Below are 14,207 nucleotides of genomic sequence, written 5' to 3' on the forward strand. Positions count from 1 at the left end.
TATATTTAACACCAAATACTTTTAGTATTTGACATTTGTTCGTGGGAACCGAACCTACCTGGTGTTGCTCTGTCAACTGAGCTACAGAGGACCACTCTCTCCCACACACACACACAGCACAACCATTACAGTGGCTCAGTGTGAGGTGACTAATGTGCGTGTCTCTCCTCTCCAGCGGTGGTCAGGGTCAGTCCCTGTCACTCCCGCCAGCCCTCTACCATCTCGGATGCGTCAGCAGCTGACGGGGATCGGTCGTCCACCCCCAGTGACATCAACTCCCCCCGCCATCGGACACACTCCCTCTGCAATGTAAGAGCTGCCTGTCACCCCCGACCAAGTAATCACACCTCCGCAATTCTCTATAAGTACCTTTACTCCTCTTTGTTCGTCTGTCTGTCTGTTTGTCTGTCTTTACCTGCTCTTTCAGTTGGTTTGGTTCTGTTGCAGTATTGGTTATTGTAGTTCTGTGATTGAATCTGCAAGTCGTTTGGGTGAGAATCTCCTGTTTCATTGACTAACCCGAATGTCTGTCTGTCCTCTGCACTCTCTCTCTCTCTGTCCTACTCCCCTCTGCCCTTTTCACTCTCTTTCCTCTCTCCGTCCTCCTGCCCTCTCCTTCCCTGGCCTAGTCTATGGAGGACCTGGAGGACCAGAAGCGTAAGACTAAGAAGAAGGAGAAGATGTGTCTGGGCTCCCTGTCCCGGGTGTTTGCTCGGGGAAAGCAGCGCAAGTCAATGGACCCGGGCCTGTATGATGGTACATCCATCCCTGATTATTACATAGAGGAGGATGCCGACTGGTGATGGTGTGTGTGGATTTATGTGTGGTTGTGTGCATGCGGATGTGCGTGTCTGTCTCTGTCTCTGTCTCTCTCTGTGCGCGTGTGCGTGTGTGTGTGTTTGACCATGTGCATGCGTGCGGGTGTGTTGCCGTATGTGCCCACAAGAAAAACCTGAGACAACTGCTGCCCCCAGAAAATGTATATTATCCTCAAAAATGTATGTATGTAAATTAAATATATATTTATAGATGTACATGTATGCATATGTATATATGTTTACATGCATATAAATATATACATGAGATAATTATGTGTGGACATGTTCATGCTGTGTAATCTTTTATTTATCTTAATATATATTTGTTTTTTATAACTGGAGACATGAAGGACTGGTGTGAATATGTTAATAGTAGTAAATCGGCACCTACTGTTTGTAAATGTCTTTTGTCTGACAACTGTTTTATTTTATAGTTGCTTTTATCATACTTTTTTATTTGGAATTTTCCCATCCCCAGTCTTAGTTGGCCGATTCTTTATATTCTCATGAAGATATGAATGAGGGTAACCCTCCACATTGTGAATGGAGAATAAACACACTAGTATAACCCATGACGTTATCCACGAACAGAAGAACACTGGACCGGTGGTATCATTTAGTGATCAACATTCACGAACAGAAGAACACTGGACCGGTGGTATCATTTAGTGATCAACATTCAAGTCTATGGAACAACCATGTTTCTTATAGTGAAACTGAAAGAAAATGATAAAAATATGACAATCAGAAGGACATTTGATATTCCGGTTAACAAAATGGACCAGAAACATCCCACTGTACAGCAACAGTAAGGAGTTTGTGACACTGTAGTGTAGAACAAGTGAAACTGCTACAGCTGGGGGGAGCAGGCCTTATTGCTTATTCTGTCATAATGGATAAAAGGGGAGGAACAACACATTTAAATAGCTCATTGGGCAGCATTGACGAAAAGGATAGCCTTATAGAGGATGATGCTGTGAGTACGAGAGTGTCTGATGTGAATAGTGTGCTTTGTATAGATACATGTTTAGGAGTATAGGAATGTTAGATCGGTAGAGGATTGATATGTGCTTGTTTGTGTAGACCTCCTGCTCTGTTCTACCCATGCTGAATGTTTCTGATAGACACTGACCTTTACAATCGGATCAATTGTTAAAGAATGATGGTACCCTGCCAGGCCTGTAGATGTGTTGAATCGATCCATATGCATTTCTCAGACTGAAAGCTGAAAACCAAAATAAGGTTCCAAAAACAATGGTAGTAAAAAAGTAGAAAACACACAAATGTATCAATGTATCTGATACGCGGATTGAAAGCATTTTAAAGTGCCAAAGGTTCAAGTTTAATCTTTAACAAAACAGAGTCAGAGTAGATGTGTGTCACTGCCTTGTAAGATCGCTTTTGTCCTTATTGAGTTTAAATGGACAACTATCTAATGTGCCAACGGTAAGCATAGGACTGTGCAGTAAAACCCCTGCATGATTACCTCTGCTGCTTTGGTTAGGAATCCATTAGTTAGCAGTAAAATGAACAACCTCAAGCATCCTCATATTCCCTAACCTCCAAAACATAACCCGTTCCCATTTTCATTCTCTTGCATCATTCTGGATGCAATGACACTTTTTGTTTTGCTCTTTACCATACAACCCTCCTAATTTCTTACATTTGTGATTATGATGATAATTTGTTTCATGTTTTGTAATTTAGGAGATGTTGCATAAAAGAGTAAATCTTTCAAAGTATTTTATTTAAAGAACAAGAAGTAAGTTCAAGGGTAAGATAACCTGACCTGTCTTCAACTGTTGGCAGAGGATGAGGAACTTTAACATCTTAAAAAATGAATATGATAAATGATTCAAATAAAATCATATTTTAAAATGAAAGCAGTAACTAAATAACTATGTGGTGTTATTCTGTTCCATGTGTAATCTGTTCTTGTGTCTTGGTGTCTCTTTTCCTCTCAGGGGGCATGAATCCCTCCCTCCCAAAAAAATAACTCCTCATCTGTGAATTACCAAGTGTTTGTTTCCACACTGTGGAGATCATTCATAAAACTATACTCCTGAAGGGAAATGACCTCCTGCACTGTCTTTTGAAAACCTACTGAAAAATTCATAGATTGTATTTACGTAGGCCTCACTCTCAGCATGTGAACAAGGCAGAAGACACACTCGCTAATCCTCCTGGATTTTGCAGCTTACTTATTTGTTTAAGTCTTGGATAAACAGGTGGTAAATTCACAGCAGCAGTTCGTTTTATGAATAATGTGACCCATGTATTTCTAATGTGTCTCAATCTCTAATATTTGCCTATAGTGAGGAAAAAATCATTCCATCCCCACAAGATCATTCAAAGTCAACCATTTAAATTCAAACCTTAACCCTACTCACACAGTATTCACTGAACACTAGAACTAAATAAAGGTCTCTGTCTTTATGAAATGCATACTAATAGTTTTCATTGTATCATTTAAAAATGTTTTCCTGGATTTGTCAGTGCTTGAGTCACCTGCCCAGATGTGGCACCTGTTCTCAATCTGTAATATCCTATTTGTAGTGTGATAAGTTATTCTGTAATGTCGTCATATTATGGCATCTAATAAGTCATCTGTCAGATAATAGAGACCTTAATAATACTCTGCTGTGGTGAATTACTCTGGCACCATCTAATGGCTGCATAGAGCAGTGACTGACTGTTCGTACTAGTCCCAAAGCTGTTTTATGCTTTCTTGGTGCTGTCTCATGTGTGAGACCCTCTGTCATTCAATTGATAATACTGCTGTCATGAAATGACATTTGATGTTAGCTGCGGGGGACATAACTCCAGGTTGATGAGTTGCCAAACAATCCAATAGGTTTCAGTAGACGGTAAATATTGTAGCCATGTCAATGTTTCAGAGAGATGTTAGTAATATCCTATATACAGTAATATATCCTCCTCCCTTTTCTACAGTTAAAGGCCCAATGCAGCCGTTTTTATTCCAATATCAAATCATTTCTGGGTAACAATTAAGTACCTTTAATACATTTCCATTAAAATGGGCAAAAGTATCTTTTTAGCAAGAGACTATTTTTAAAAGCAATAATTTTGCTGGGACTGTCTGGGAGTGGTCTGTTTGGGGAGGGGAAAACGGAAAACTAGCTGTTATTGGCAGGGAGGTTTGGAACTCTTTGTTATTTGTTTATTAACCAATTCAGCGTATGGTGTTGTCACCATGGAAAGCCGAAACTCTTGCCCATGCAAACCTGCCGATAAGAAGGTCCTGTGTAGATTGTATTTTCAACTAGCAACCATCAGAAAATAACACTGGTCAAAAGTGTTTACACTTTTAAAGTGTTAGTATCATCACCCGTTGTGCAATATGATATAAAACACAGAAGAAATTGATTTTGACTGCACTGGGCCTTTAAATTTGAGTTGGATGAGTCATTTTTGCCTCTCAATTCCTTTGTCCCCAAACCCCTCCCCTGTCCTGTACTCCTACTTCCCCTGACCAATCCTGACAGACTCTGACAGCCTCTCCAGCCTATCGACACAACAGCATAGCCTATCAGATGGAGAGGAGCAGCTGGACCGCCTCCAGCAGGCGGAGCTCACTCGGAACATGCCCATGTCACTGTGGAAGGCAGGGGCAGTACAAGCCTGGCTGGAAGTTGTCATGGCAATGCCCATGTATATCCGTGCTTGCACGGAAAACGTCAAAAGTGGCAAGGTACGGCCTCTACGCTTCAACTTATAACAAGTACACATCCACTTTAAGCCTAATTTCAGGACTTGTTTTTATAGAGCCTGTAACGATGGTAACATTATTTCTAAGAATCCCTCATCCTCCCAGTAAAACAGGAATTTCAGCATGCTTTCCTTCCTCATAGCATCTGCATTAAATGTAGTATTCCCTCGTCCATGCTTGCATGTGTGTGTGTGTCTTAGTGTAAGAGTGATTTTCAGTGCAGGTGTATATTGATAAGAGTGCTCTGGATGGGTGTCCCCTGGTTACAGGTGCTGCTGGGGCTGACAGACGAGGACCTGGAGCTGGGACTGGGCATCAGTAAGCCCATGCACCGCAGGAAGCTACGCCTTGCCATCGAGGACTACAGGGAGGCAGAGGCTGGCCAGGGGTAAGCTACAACACACACACACACACACACACCACACACACACACACACACACACACACACACACACACACATACAACACACACACACACATTACTAAGTGTGACCGTCTAAACTTTTAGGCTATCAAAGGCTGCAGAAATGGACCATCACTGGGTTTCCAGATCTTGGTTGAGTGACGTCGGGTTGCCACAGTATTCCCAAGCCTTCCAAAATCAACTGGTGGATGGTCGGGTGCTCAACTCCCTCAGCCGACAAGACCTAGAGAGACTCCTGAACATCACCACAGAGTCCCACCAAAACAGCCTGCTCCTGGCGATACAGCTCCTGCAACTGATCAACTTCAACAAAGAGGTCAGAACTGTAGTCATATTACCAATACTGTGACATTAGAGTGACCACTCAGCCTCTCTTCACTGTGTACTTGTGTTGCTGTGGTTAGAATTGTAACCGTACAACAACAGTACAGTATTGTAACCCTATAGTAACAGTACAGTATTGTAACCGTATAGTAACAATAACGTATTGTAACCGTATAGTAACAATAACGTATTGTAACCATATAGTAACAGTACTGTATTGTAACCATATAGTAACAGTATAGTATTGTAACCGTTTACTAACAGTACCGTATTGTGACCATATAGTAACAGTACCGTATTGTAACCCTATAGTAACAGTACAGTATTGTAACCGTATAGTAACAATAACGTATTGTAACCATATAGTAACAGTAGTGTACTGTAACCGTATAGTAACAGTAGCGTACTGTAACCTTATAGTAACAGTACTGTATTGTAACCGTATAGTATTGTAACCATTTAGTAACAGTACCGTATTGTGACCATATAGTAACAGTACCGTATTGTAACCGTATAGTAACAGTACCGTATTGTAACCCTATAGTAACAGTACAGTATTGTAACCCTATAGTAACAGTGCAGTATTGTAACCGTATAGTAACAAAACCGTATTGTAACCGTATAGTAACAGTACCGTATTATAACCGTACAGTAACAATAGTGTATTGTAACCGTACAGTAGCAGTACCGTATTGTAACCCTACAGTAACAGTACCGTATTGTAACCCTATAGTAACAGTACCGTATTGTAACCATATAGTAACAGTACAGTACTGTAACCGTATAGTAATTGTAGCGTATTATAACCGTATAGTAACAATACCGTAGTGTAACTATATAGTAACAGTATCATATAGTAACAATAGTGTATTGTAACCATACAGTAACAGTACCGTATTGTAACCATACAGTAACAGTACCGTATTGTAACCCTATAGTAACAGTAGCATATTGTAACCCTATAGTAACAGTACTGTAATGTAACCATATAGTAACAGTACTGTAATGTAACCATATAGTAACAGTACCCTATTGTAACCGTATAGTAACAGTACTGTATTGTAACCGTATAGTAACAGTACCGTATTGTAATCTTATAGTAACAGTACTGTATTGTAACCGTATAGTAACAGTACTGTAATGTAACCGTATAGTAACAGTACCGTATTGTAACCGTATAGTAACAGTACTGTATTGTAACCGTATAGTAACAGTACTGTATTGTAACTGTATAGTAACAGTACTGTAACTGTACAGTAACAGTACTGTATGTGTGTTGTTGGTGTGCAGGTGCTGCAGGCTCGCCGGGCCCAGTGTGAGCACCAGCACCAGGACCCTGTAGTTTGGACCTGCCACAGAGTCATGAAGTGGATCAGAGACATAGACCTAAAAGTGTGTCCTTCTCCTACAACAGAAACATCAGAATAGACCTGGATTCTGTTCTGACTGTCTCCGTTTTGGGACCAATACTGTTGTATACTCTGTTTACATCCTGATAGGGGAGGATAAGTAAAATTGAGACAAGTTGCTTGTTTTCCATTGTTGTTCTTGAATAAATCGGAATACCTCTGTCTCGCTAAACATTCTGTTTCTATGTCCCACTCTCCAGGAGTATGCTGACAGTCTCCATGGCAGGGGAGTCCATGGTGCTGTGCTGGCTCTGGACCCCTCCTTTGATGCAGATGCCATGGGCAGGGCCCTGGGAATCCCCAGCCACAAACACATGCTCCATCGGCACCTATATGAGGAGATGAAGGCTCTCGCCATCCCTGCCAGGTGATTAGTCTTGCTCTATCATTCATGGTTTTAAGCTCCTTAGCAATAGTAATAAGTGGAATGTTTTGTTGAGGAAGTGTTTACAGCAGTGAGCTCAATTAAATCTCCCCTCCTTCCTACTACTTGCAGGCATAGTAGTGTTGAGCAGGATTGTGACGCGTCGCGAACCCCACCACAATCACCTTCTGCTGTTTGCCGCTATAATGACGAGAGTGTGTCCATGAGACGAAGACCAGGCAAGGTAGCAAGAAGCTACTTTAATAACAATTTCATTCATTAAGACTCATAATAATACATGTTATAAAAATGGGAGTTATTCAAACTTGTACTGCGGATATTCAAACTGAGGCTGTATTTTTCCACTGGGTAAAAGCTCTGTTTTGCTTTGTGACTCATTCTTCCTTTCATTTTCCCAGAGTCCTCTAAGGTTCAGCCCAAGGACCGCCATTGGACAGGGCCTTGGTTACCATGGCAGCTGTGGATCTCTGCCCAGAGAGGCGCGGGTGCAGGCTGTGCCCAGGACGAAGGGCAGTCCCATGCACACCTACAACAGTGTTGAGATCACCAATGTCTAAACTATGCAGAGCCACCAAGGATTTCAATGCAGTTTCCATTTAGTCAGAGGTGAATACTGGTGGTTGGACTCAGAATCAACATAATACCTGCTTGTTGACAGTCTAAGTTTTCATCTTAATATTTGGAATTAAAATCTATTTTAATTTTAGAGACATTTTCTTTATTTTGTTCTACAGTAAATGTCAATAGATCAGTGGACGTAATGCCTTATGTTTGAATATGGAAAACTATGAAAATGTGGTAACATTCAAAATTCCACATTGCAGCACTGGTGCCATCTTTCCTTTCTAAGAATGAACATCACAACATTTCTTTATCAACACATCTGTTGTAACATATATCAAGGAACATTACGCTAATAATGTGTTTCCGCATATCAAACACAAAAATATTGACGTGTAAAGGAAAAAGTCACTTCTGGGCATTAAAACAAACCATCCCAAGTCCATGGAGGCTGAATGTTGTCTGTTCCTGATGTTGATGAAAATGTAGCCATGCGAGGAGGACGCATGGAAAGAAGACCTATGCCTGATGTCCTGGTTCTTTGATGTCCATGCCTGGGTTTCCTGTATCTCACTGCCTGATGTTGGCATGCCTGGGTTTCCTGTATCTCACTACCTGGCCTGCCTCCCCCTGCAGGGGTCTGATGTTGGCATGCCTGGGTTTCCTGTATCTCACTGCCTGGCCTGTGTCCCCCTGCAGGGTTCTGATGTTGGCATGCCTGGGTTTCCTGTATCTCACTGCCTGGCCTGCCTCCTCCTGCAGGGGTCTGGTGTTGGCATGCCTGGGTTTCCTGTATCTCACTACCTGGCCTGCCTCCCCTGCAGGGGTCTGATGTTGGCATGCCTGGGTTTCCTGTATCTCACTGCCTGGCCTGCCTCCCCTGCAGGGGTCTGATGTTGGCATGCCTGGGTTTCCTGTATCTCACTGCCTGATGTTGGCATGCCTGGCCTGCCTCCCCCTGCAGGGTTCTGATGTTGGCATGCCTGGGTTTCCTGTATCTCACTGCCTGGCCTGCCTCCCCTGCAGGGGCCTGATGTTGGCATGCCTGGGTTTCCTGTATCTCACTACCTGGCCTGCCTCCCCTGCAGGGGTCTGATGTTGGCATGCCTGGGTTTCCTATATCTCACTACCTGGCCTGCCTCCCCTGCAGGGGTCTGATGTTGGCATGCCTGGGTTTCCTGTATCTCACTGCCTGATGTTGGCATGCCTGGCCTGCCTCCCCCTGCAGGGTTCTGATGTTGGCATGCCTGGGTTTCCTGTATCTCACTACCTGGCCTGCCTCCCCCTGCAGGGGTCTGATGTTGGCATGCCTGGGTTTCCTGTATCTCACTGCCTGGCCTGCCTCCCCCTGCAGGGGTCTGATGTTGGCATGCCTGGGTTTCCTGTATCTCACTGCCTGGCCTGCCTCCCCCTGCAGGGATCTGATGTTGGCATGCCTGGGTTTCCTGTATCTCACTGCCTGATGTTGGCATGCCTGGGTTTCCTGTATCTCACTGCCTGGCCTACCTCCCCCTGCAGGGGTCTGATGTTGGCATGCCTGGGTTTCCTGTATCTCACTGCCTGATGTTGGGATGCCTGGCCTACCTCCCCCTGCAGGGTTCTGATGTTGGCATGCCTGGGTTTCCTGTATCTCACTGCCTGGCCTGCCTCCCCTGCAGGGGTCTGATGTTGGCATGCCTGGGTTTCCTGTATCTCACTGCCTGGCCTAACTCCCCCTGCAGGGGTCTGATGTTGGCATGCCTGGGTTTCCTGTATCTCACTACCTGGCCTGCCTCCCCCTGCAGGGGTCTGATGTTGGCATGCCTGGGTTTCCTGTATCTCACTGCCTGATGTTGGCATGCCTGGCCTGCCTCCCCCTGCAGGGTTCTGATGTTGGCATGCCTGGGTTTCCTGTATCTCACTACCTGGCCTGCCTCCCCTGCAGGGGTCTGATGTTGGCATGCCTGGGTTTCCTGTATCTCACTACCTGGCCTGCCTCCCCTGCAGGGGTCTGATGTTGGCATGCCTGGGTTTCCTGTATCTCACTGCCTGGCCTGCCTCCCCCTGCAGGGTTCTGATGTTGGCATGCCTGGGTTTCCTGTATCTCACTGCCTGATGTTGGCATGCCTGGGTTTCCTGTATCTCACTGCCTGGCCTACCCCCCCCCCCCCTGCAGGGGTCTGATGTTGGCATGCCTGGGTTTCCTGTATCTCACTGCCTGGCCTGTGTCCCCCTGCAGGAGTCTGATGTTGGCATGCCTGGGTTTCCTGTATCTCACTGCCTGGCCTACCTCCCCCTGCAGGAGTCTGATGTTGGCATGCCTGGGTTTCCTGTATCTCACTGCCTGGCCTACCTCCCCCTGCAGGGGTCTGATGTTGGCATGCCTGGGTTTCCTGTATCTCACTACCTGGCCTGCCTCCCCCTGCAGGGTTCTGATGTTGGCATGCCTGGGTTTCCTGTATCTCACTGCCTGGCCTGCCTCCCCCTGCAGGGTTCTGATGTTGGCATGCTTGGGTTTCCTGTATCTCACTGCCTGGCCTGCCTCCCCCTGCAGGAGTCTGATGTTGGCATGCCTGGCCTACCTCCCCCTGCAGGGGTCTGATGTTGGCATGCCTGGGTTTCCTGTATCTCACTGCCTGGCCTGCCTCCCCCTGCAGGGGTCTGATGTTGGCATGCCTGGGTTTCCTGTATCTCACTGCCTGGCCTGCCTCCCCTGCAGGGGTCTGATGTTGGCATTCCTGGGTTTCCTGTATCTCACTGCCTGATGTTGGCATGCCTGGGTTTCCTGTATCTCACTACCTGGCCTGCCTCCCCCTGCAGGGGTCTGATGTTGGCATGCCTGGGTTTCCTGTATCTCACTGCCTGGCCTGCCTCCCCCTGCAGGGGTCTGATGTTGGCATGCCTGGGTTTCCTGTATCTCACTGCCTGGCCTGCCTCCCCCTGCAGGGTTCTGATGTTGGCATGCCTGGGTTTCCTGTATCTCACTGCCTGGCCTGCCTCCCCCTGCAGGGTTCTGATGTTGGCATGCCTGGGTTTCCTGTATCTCACTGCCTGGCCTGCCTCCCCCTGCAGGGTTCTGATGTTGGCATGCCTGGGTTTCCTGTATCTCACTGCCTGATGTTGGCATGCCTGGGTTTCCTGTATCTCACTGCCTGGCCTACCCCCCCCCCCCCCTGCAGGGGTCTGATGTTGGCATGCCTGGGTTTCCTGTATCTCACTGCCTGGCCTGTGTCCCCCTGCAGGAGTCTGATGTTGGCATGCCTGGGTTTCCTGTATCTCACTGCCTGGCCTACCTCCCCCTGCAGGGGTCTGATGTTGGCATGCCTGGGTTTCCTGTATCTCACTACCTGGCCTGCCTCCCCCTGCAGGGTTCTGATGTTGGCATGCCTGGGTTTCCTGTATCTCACTGCCTGGCCTGCCTCCCCCTGCAGGAGTCTGATGTTGGCATGCCTGGCCTACCTCCCCCTGCAGGGGTCTGATGTTGGCATGCCTGGGTTTCCTGTATCTCACTGCCTGGCCTGCCTCCCCCTGCAGGGGTCTGATGTTGGCATGCCTGGGTTTCCTGTATCTCACTGCCTGGCCTGCCTCCCCCTGCAGGGGTCGGATGTTGGCATGCCTGGGTTTCCTGTATCTCACTACCTGGCCTGCCTCCCCCTGCAGGGGTCTGATGTTGGCATGCCTGGGTTTCCTGTATCTCACTGCCTGGCCTGCCTCCCCCTGCAGGGGTCTGATGTTGGCATGCCTGGGTTTCCTGTATCTCACTGCCTGGCCTGTGTCCACCCCTGCAGCCTGCCTCCCCTGCAGGGGTCTGATGTTGGCATGCCTGGGTTTCCTGTATCTCACTGCCTGGCCTGCCTCCCCCTGCAGGGTTCTGATGTTGGCATGCCTGGGTTTCCTGTATCTCACTGCCTGGCCTGCCTCCCCCTGCAGGGGTCTGATGTTGGCATGCCTGGGTTTCCTGTATCTCACTGCCTGGCCTGCCTCCCCTGCAGGGGTCTGATGTTGGCATGCCTGGGTTTCCTGTATCTCAGGGGTCTGATGTTGGCATGCCTGGGTTTCCTGGTTCAAAAGTTGCCACTACTTGGAACTTGAAACATTTTCTTTGGAACCCGTCATTCACTGTTCTGTGTAAGTGTATCATTACATTCTATATTGTGAGAGATAACTAACTGGCCTTGCATTAAAGACAACAGCCGTGAAGAGAATTAGGTGTGGTGGAGCAGAGCTTTCTCTTTGTTCAAATAGCTCGAATGTGGCTAAGAGGTACAGATAAAAACCTAATCAAATGTTATTTGTCACATGCTTGGTAAACAACAGGTGTAGACTAACAGTGAAATGCTGACTTACAGGTCAGTTTCCAACAATGCAGAGTTAAAGATAAAAAATGTTATAGAAATACAGACTTCAGTTTGATATGTTTGTCATAAATATTCTTAACTTTACTGAAAGCAATAAAAGCACTTCAGTTCCATGTGTCACTGTAAATATGGGGAAAATACTGTATTACAATATTACTAATCAATTCATTAGAAGGTAAAGATTTAGCTATGTCTCTCTGTGTCACAGAGATTACATTGTTGTAAATGTTTGTACATTTTGCATTGCAGATAATGAAGGACCTCAAACAAAGGAACAGTTATATAATACCATGGTTTAGAATGTCTTCACAGGACAGAATGTCAAGGGAAATCTTTGTTTTATTATCAATAACTAAATTATCTTTACCACACATGATTGTAGCAAGATGTATAGCACGTGTCAATCTCATTCTATGGAGGGCCGAGTGTCTGCAGGTTTTTTGCTCTTCCCTTGTACTTGATTGATGAATTAAGGTCACTAATTAGTAAAGAACTCCCCTCACCTGGTCATCTAGTTCTTCATTTAAATGAAAAACCGAAAACCCGCAGATACTAGGACCTCCATGGAATGAGTTTGACACCCTGCTGTACACCGTACAACAGTACAGCAGTATATTTCACCACTGCATTCCACAGCCATGTCTCTATATGCAAACAGCTGGAGGGGGAATAGAACCAGAGGAAGACAAGTCTGTCAGCTATGGGCATTACCCCAGCACTCTAGTGAACACAGTCATATAGAGATACAAAGCGGGAACATTAGACTAGTTCAAACTAGCTAACTGTGGTTGTGAGATATGATTTGAATATCAATGGCTTATGTGTTACAGAAAACACACTATACTGTTGACTTTGTTATGGTGTCACAATCTACTTTCAAACAAGCATATCCCATCCATATATAGTCAGACAACTGACAACAGAACAGAGGGGCAATTTCCATTAAATGAGAAAGAGAGTTTATATTGTATGTTTTCAAATAGATGCTTATTAAGTAATAATGTACATTGTGACATTGCTGATTTTTTTTTTTTTTTTTTACATTATGGAGCACTTGTGTTTAGTGTACTCAATAATAAAGATATAAATACTATCTAAAATTATCTTTATTGCAGTTTATTATGAGAACATAAGAAAATCGAGTAGTTCTAAATGTATTTTATTTTGGATTTAGTCTGCTCAGGAATTTCTCAGACAGGCCTATTTGGGGGAATAGAATTGTCAAACCAAGTTTATTTGAGTTTTATGGGGAATTTACAGCATAAGCAATGCTCTTCATACAATCTGGACTCAACAGTGGCGGAGCGGTCTAAGGCACTGCATCTCAGTGTTTGATGCTTCGCTACAGACACCCTGGTTTGAATCCAGGGTGTATCACATCCCGGCCGTGATTGGGAGCCCCATAGGGCGGCGCACAATTGACCCAGCGTCGTCCGGGTTTGGCCGGGGTAGGCCGTCATTGTAAATAAGAATTTGTTCTTAACTGACTTGCCTAGTTAAATAAAGGCTAAACAAAAATAATTTAAAAAATGTAAAAAGGGTAGATGTAACATAGTAAACATAAATCCAGGACACTCCAATTAGTTGGTTACGTTTCATATGGTATGTATTCATTTGTGAATGTCCATCATTAATTGCGTAAGAAATGTTACGAATTGCAATTCATACAATATGTTACGAATTTACAAACGCATGACATGTTACGAATTCTAATTTGTTGTTAGCTAGGTGGCTAATGTTAGCTAGGCTAGTGGTTAGGGTAAAGTATACAGGGGGTTGGTGGCACCTTAATTGGGTAGGACGGGCTTGTGGTAATGGCTGGAGAGGAATGGGTGGAGTGGCAAATATATCAAAAACATGGTTTCCGTGTGTTTGATCCCATTCCATTCACTCCGTTCCAGCCAATATTATGAGCCGGTTAGGAGTTAGGTTAGGGTTAGCTAGCATGCTAAGTAGTTGAATAGTAGCAAAGTTGCTAATTAGCTAAAATGCTGAAGTTGTCTGTGATCAGATTTGAACACACAACCTTTGGGTTACTGGACTTTCACATTATACGCTCACCCATCCACCCTACTTTAGTTTTTTCCTTAAGTAACCTTCTCTCTTATGTAACCATACCAAATACAAAACGTAACATACACTAATTTGACGGTCCCGGATTACTATGTTACGTCTCATCTATGAGACCAGGTTGCCTTGTAAAAAGTAAAACTACGTGC

The 14,207-nt window shown here is 45.1% G+C and overlaps 2 protein-coding genes across 4 annotated transcripts in view; both read left to right on the top strand.

Moving 5' to 3' along the window:
• Positions 1-2,701, top strand: part of LOC106565964 (kazrin) — a 465,997-nt gene extending 463,296 nt beyond the window's left edge. For both annotated transcript variants that reach the window (XM_014133666.3, XM_045691863.2), the window contains 2 exons: positions 176-309; positions 630-2,701. In XM_014133666.3, coding sequence (XP_013989141.2) covers positions 176-309; positions 630-803 — 308 coding nt within the window. In that variant the 3' untranslated portion in view covers positions 804-2,701. The remainder of the gene's footprint in view (positions 1-175; positions 310-629) is intronic.
• A 1,467-nt stretch (positions 2,702-4,168) lies between these two features.
• On the top strand, positions 4,169-8,096 carry LOC106565966 (kazrin). 2 transcript variants are annotated; one of them, XM_045691864.2, is made up of 7 exons: positions 4,169-4,530; positions 4,818-4,936; positions 5,057-5,288; positions 6,587-6,688; positions 6,906-7,072; positions 7,202-7,313; positions 7,489-8,096. In XM_045691864.2, the coding sequence occupies exons 1-7, from the start codon at positions 4,423-4,425 to the stop codon at positions 7,645-7,647; spliced, it is 999 nt and encodes a 332-aa protein (XP_045547820.1). In that variant the 5' UTR covers positions 4,169-4,422; the 3' UTR covers positions 7,648-8,096. The 2 variants fall into 2 exon arrangements, with proteins under 2 accessions (XP_045547820.1, XP_082815521.1); XM_082959395.1 differs by lacking the exon at positions 4,169-4,530 and adding an exon at positions 4,537-4,618.
• The last annotated feature ends 6,111 nt before the right edge of the window (positions 8,097-14,207 follow it).

Source organism: Salmo salar, chromosome 12 (assembly GCF_965601325.2).
Source record: "Salmo salar chromosome 12, fSalSal1, whole genome shotgun sequence".
Classification (NCBI taxonomy): domain Eukaryota; kingdom Metazoa; phylum Chordata; class Actinopteri; order Salmoniformes; family Salmonidae; genus Salmo; species Salmo salar.

Excerpts from the sequence above, each read along its gene's own strand:
- LOC106565966 (XM_045691864.2), top strand. The coding sequence starts at position 4,423 with ATGCCCATGTCACTGTGGAAGGCAGGGGCAGTACAAGCCTGGCTGGAA. Across the intron at positions 4,531-4,817 it reads AAAACGTCAAAAGTGGCAAG|GTGCTGCTGGGGCTGACAGA; the intron begins GTACGGCCTCTA and ends CCCTGGTTACAG. Across the intron at positions 7,314-7,488 it reads TGAGACGAAGACCAGGCAAG|AGTCCTCTAAGGTTCAGCCC; the intron begins GTAGCAAGAAGC and ends TCATTTTCCCAG.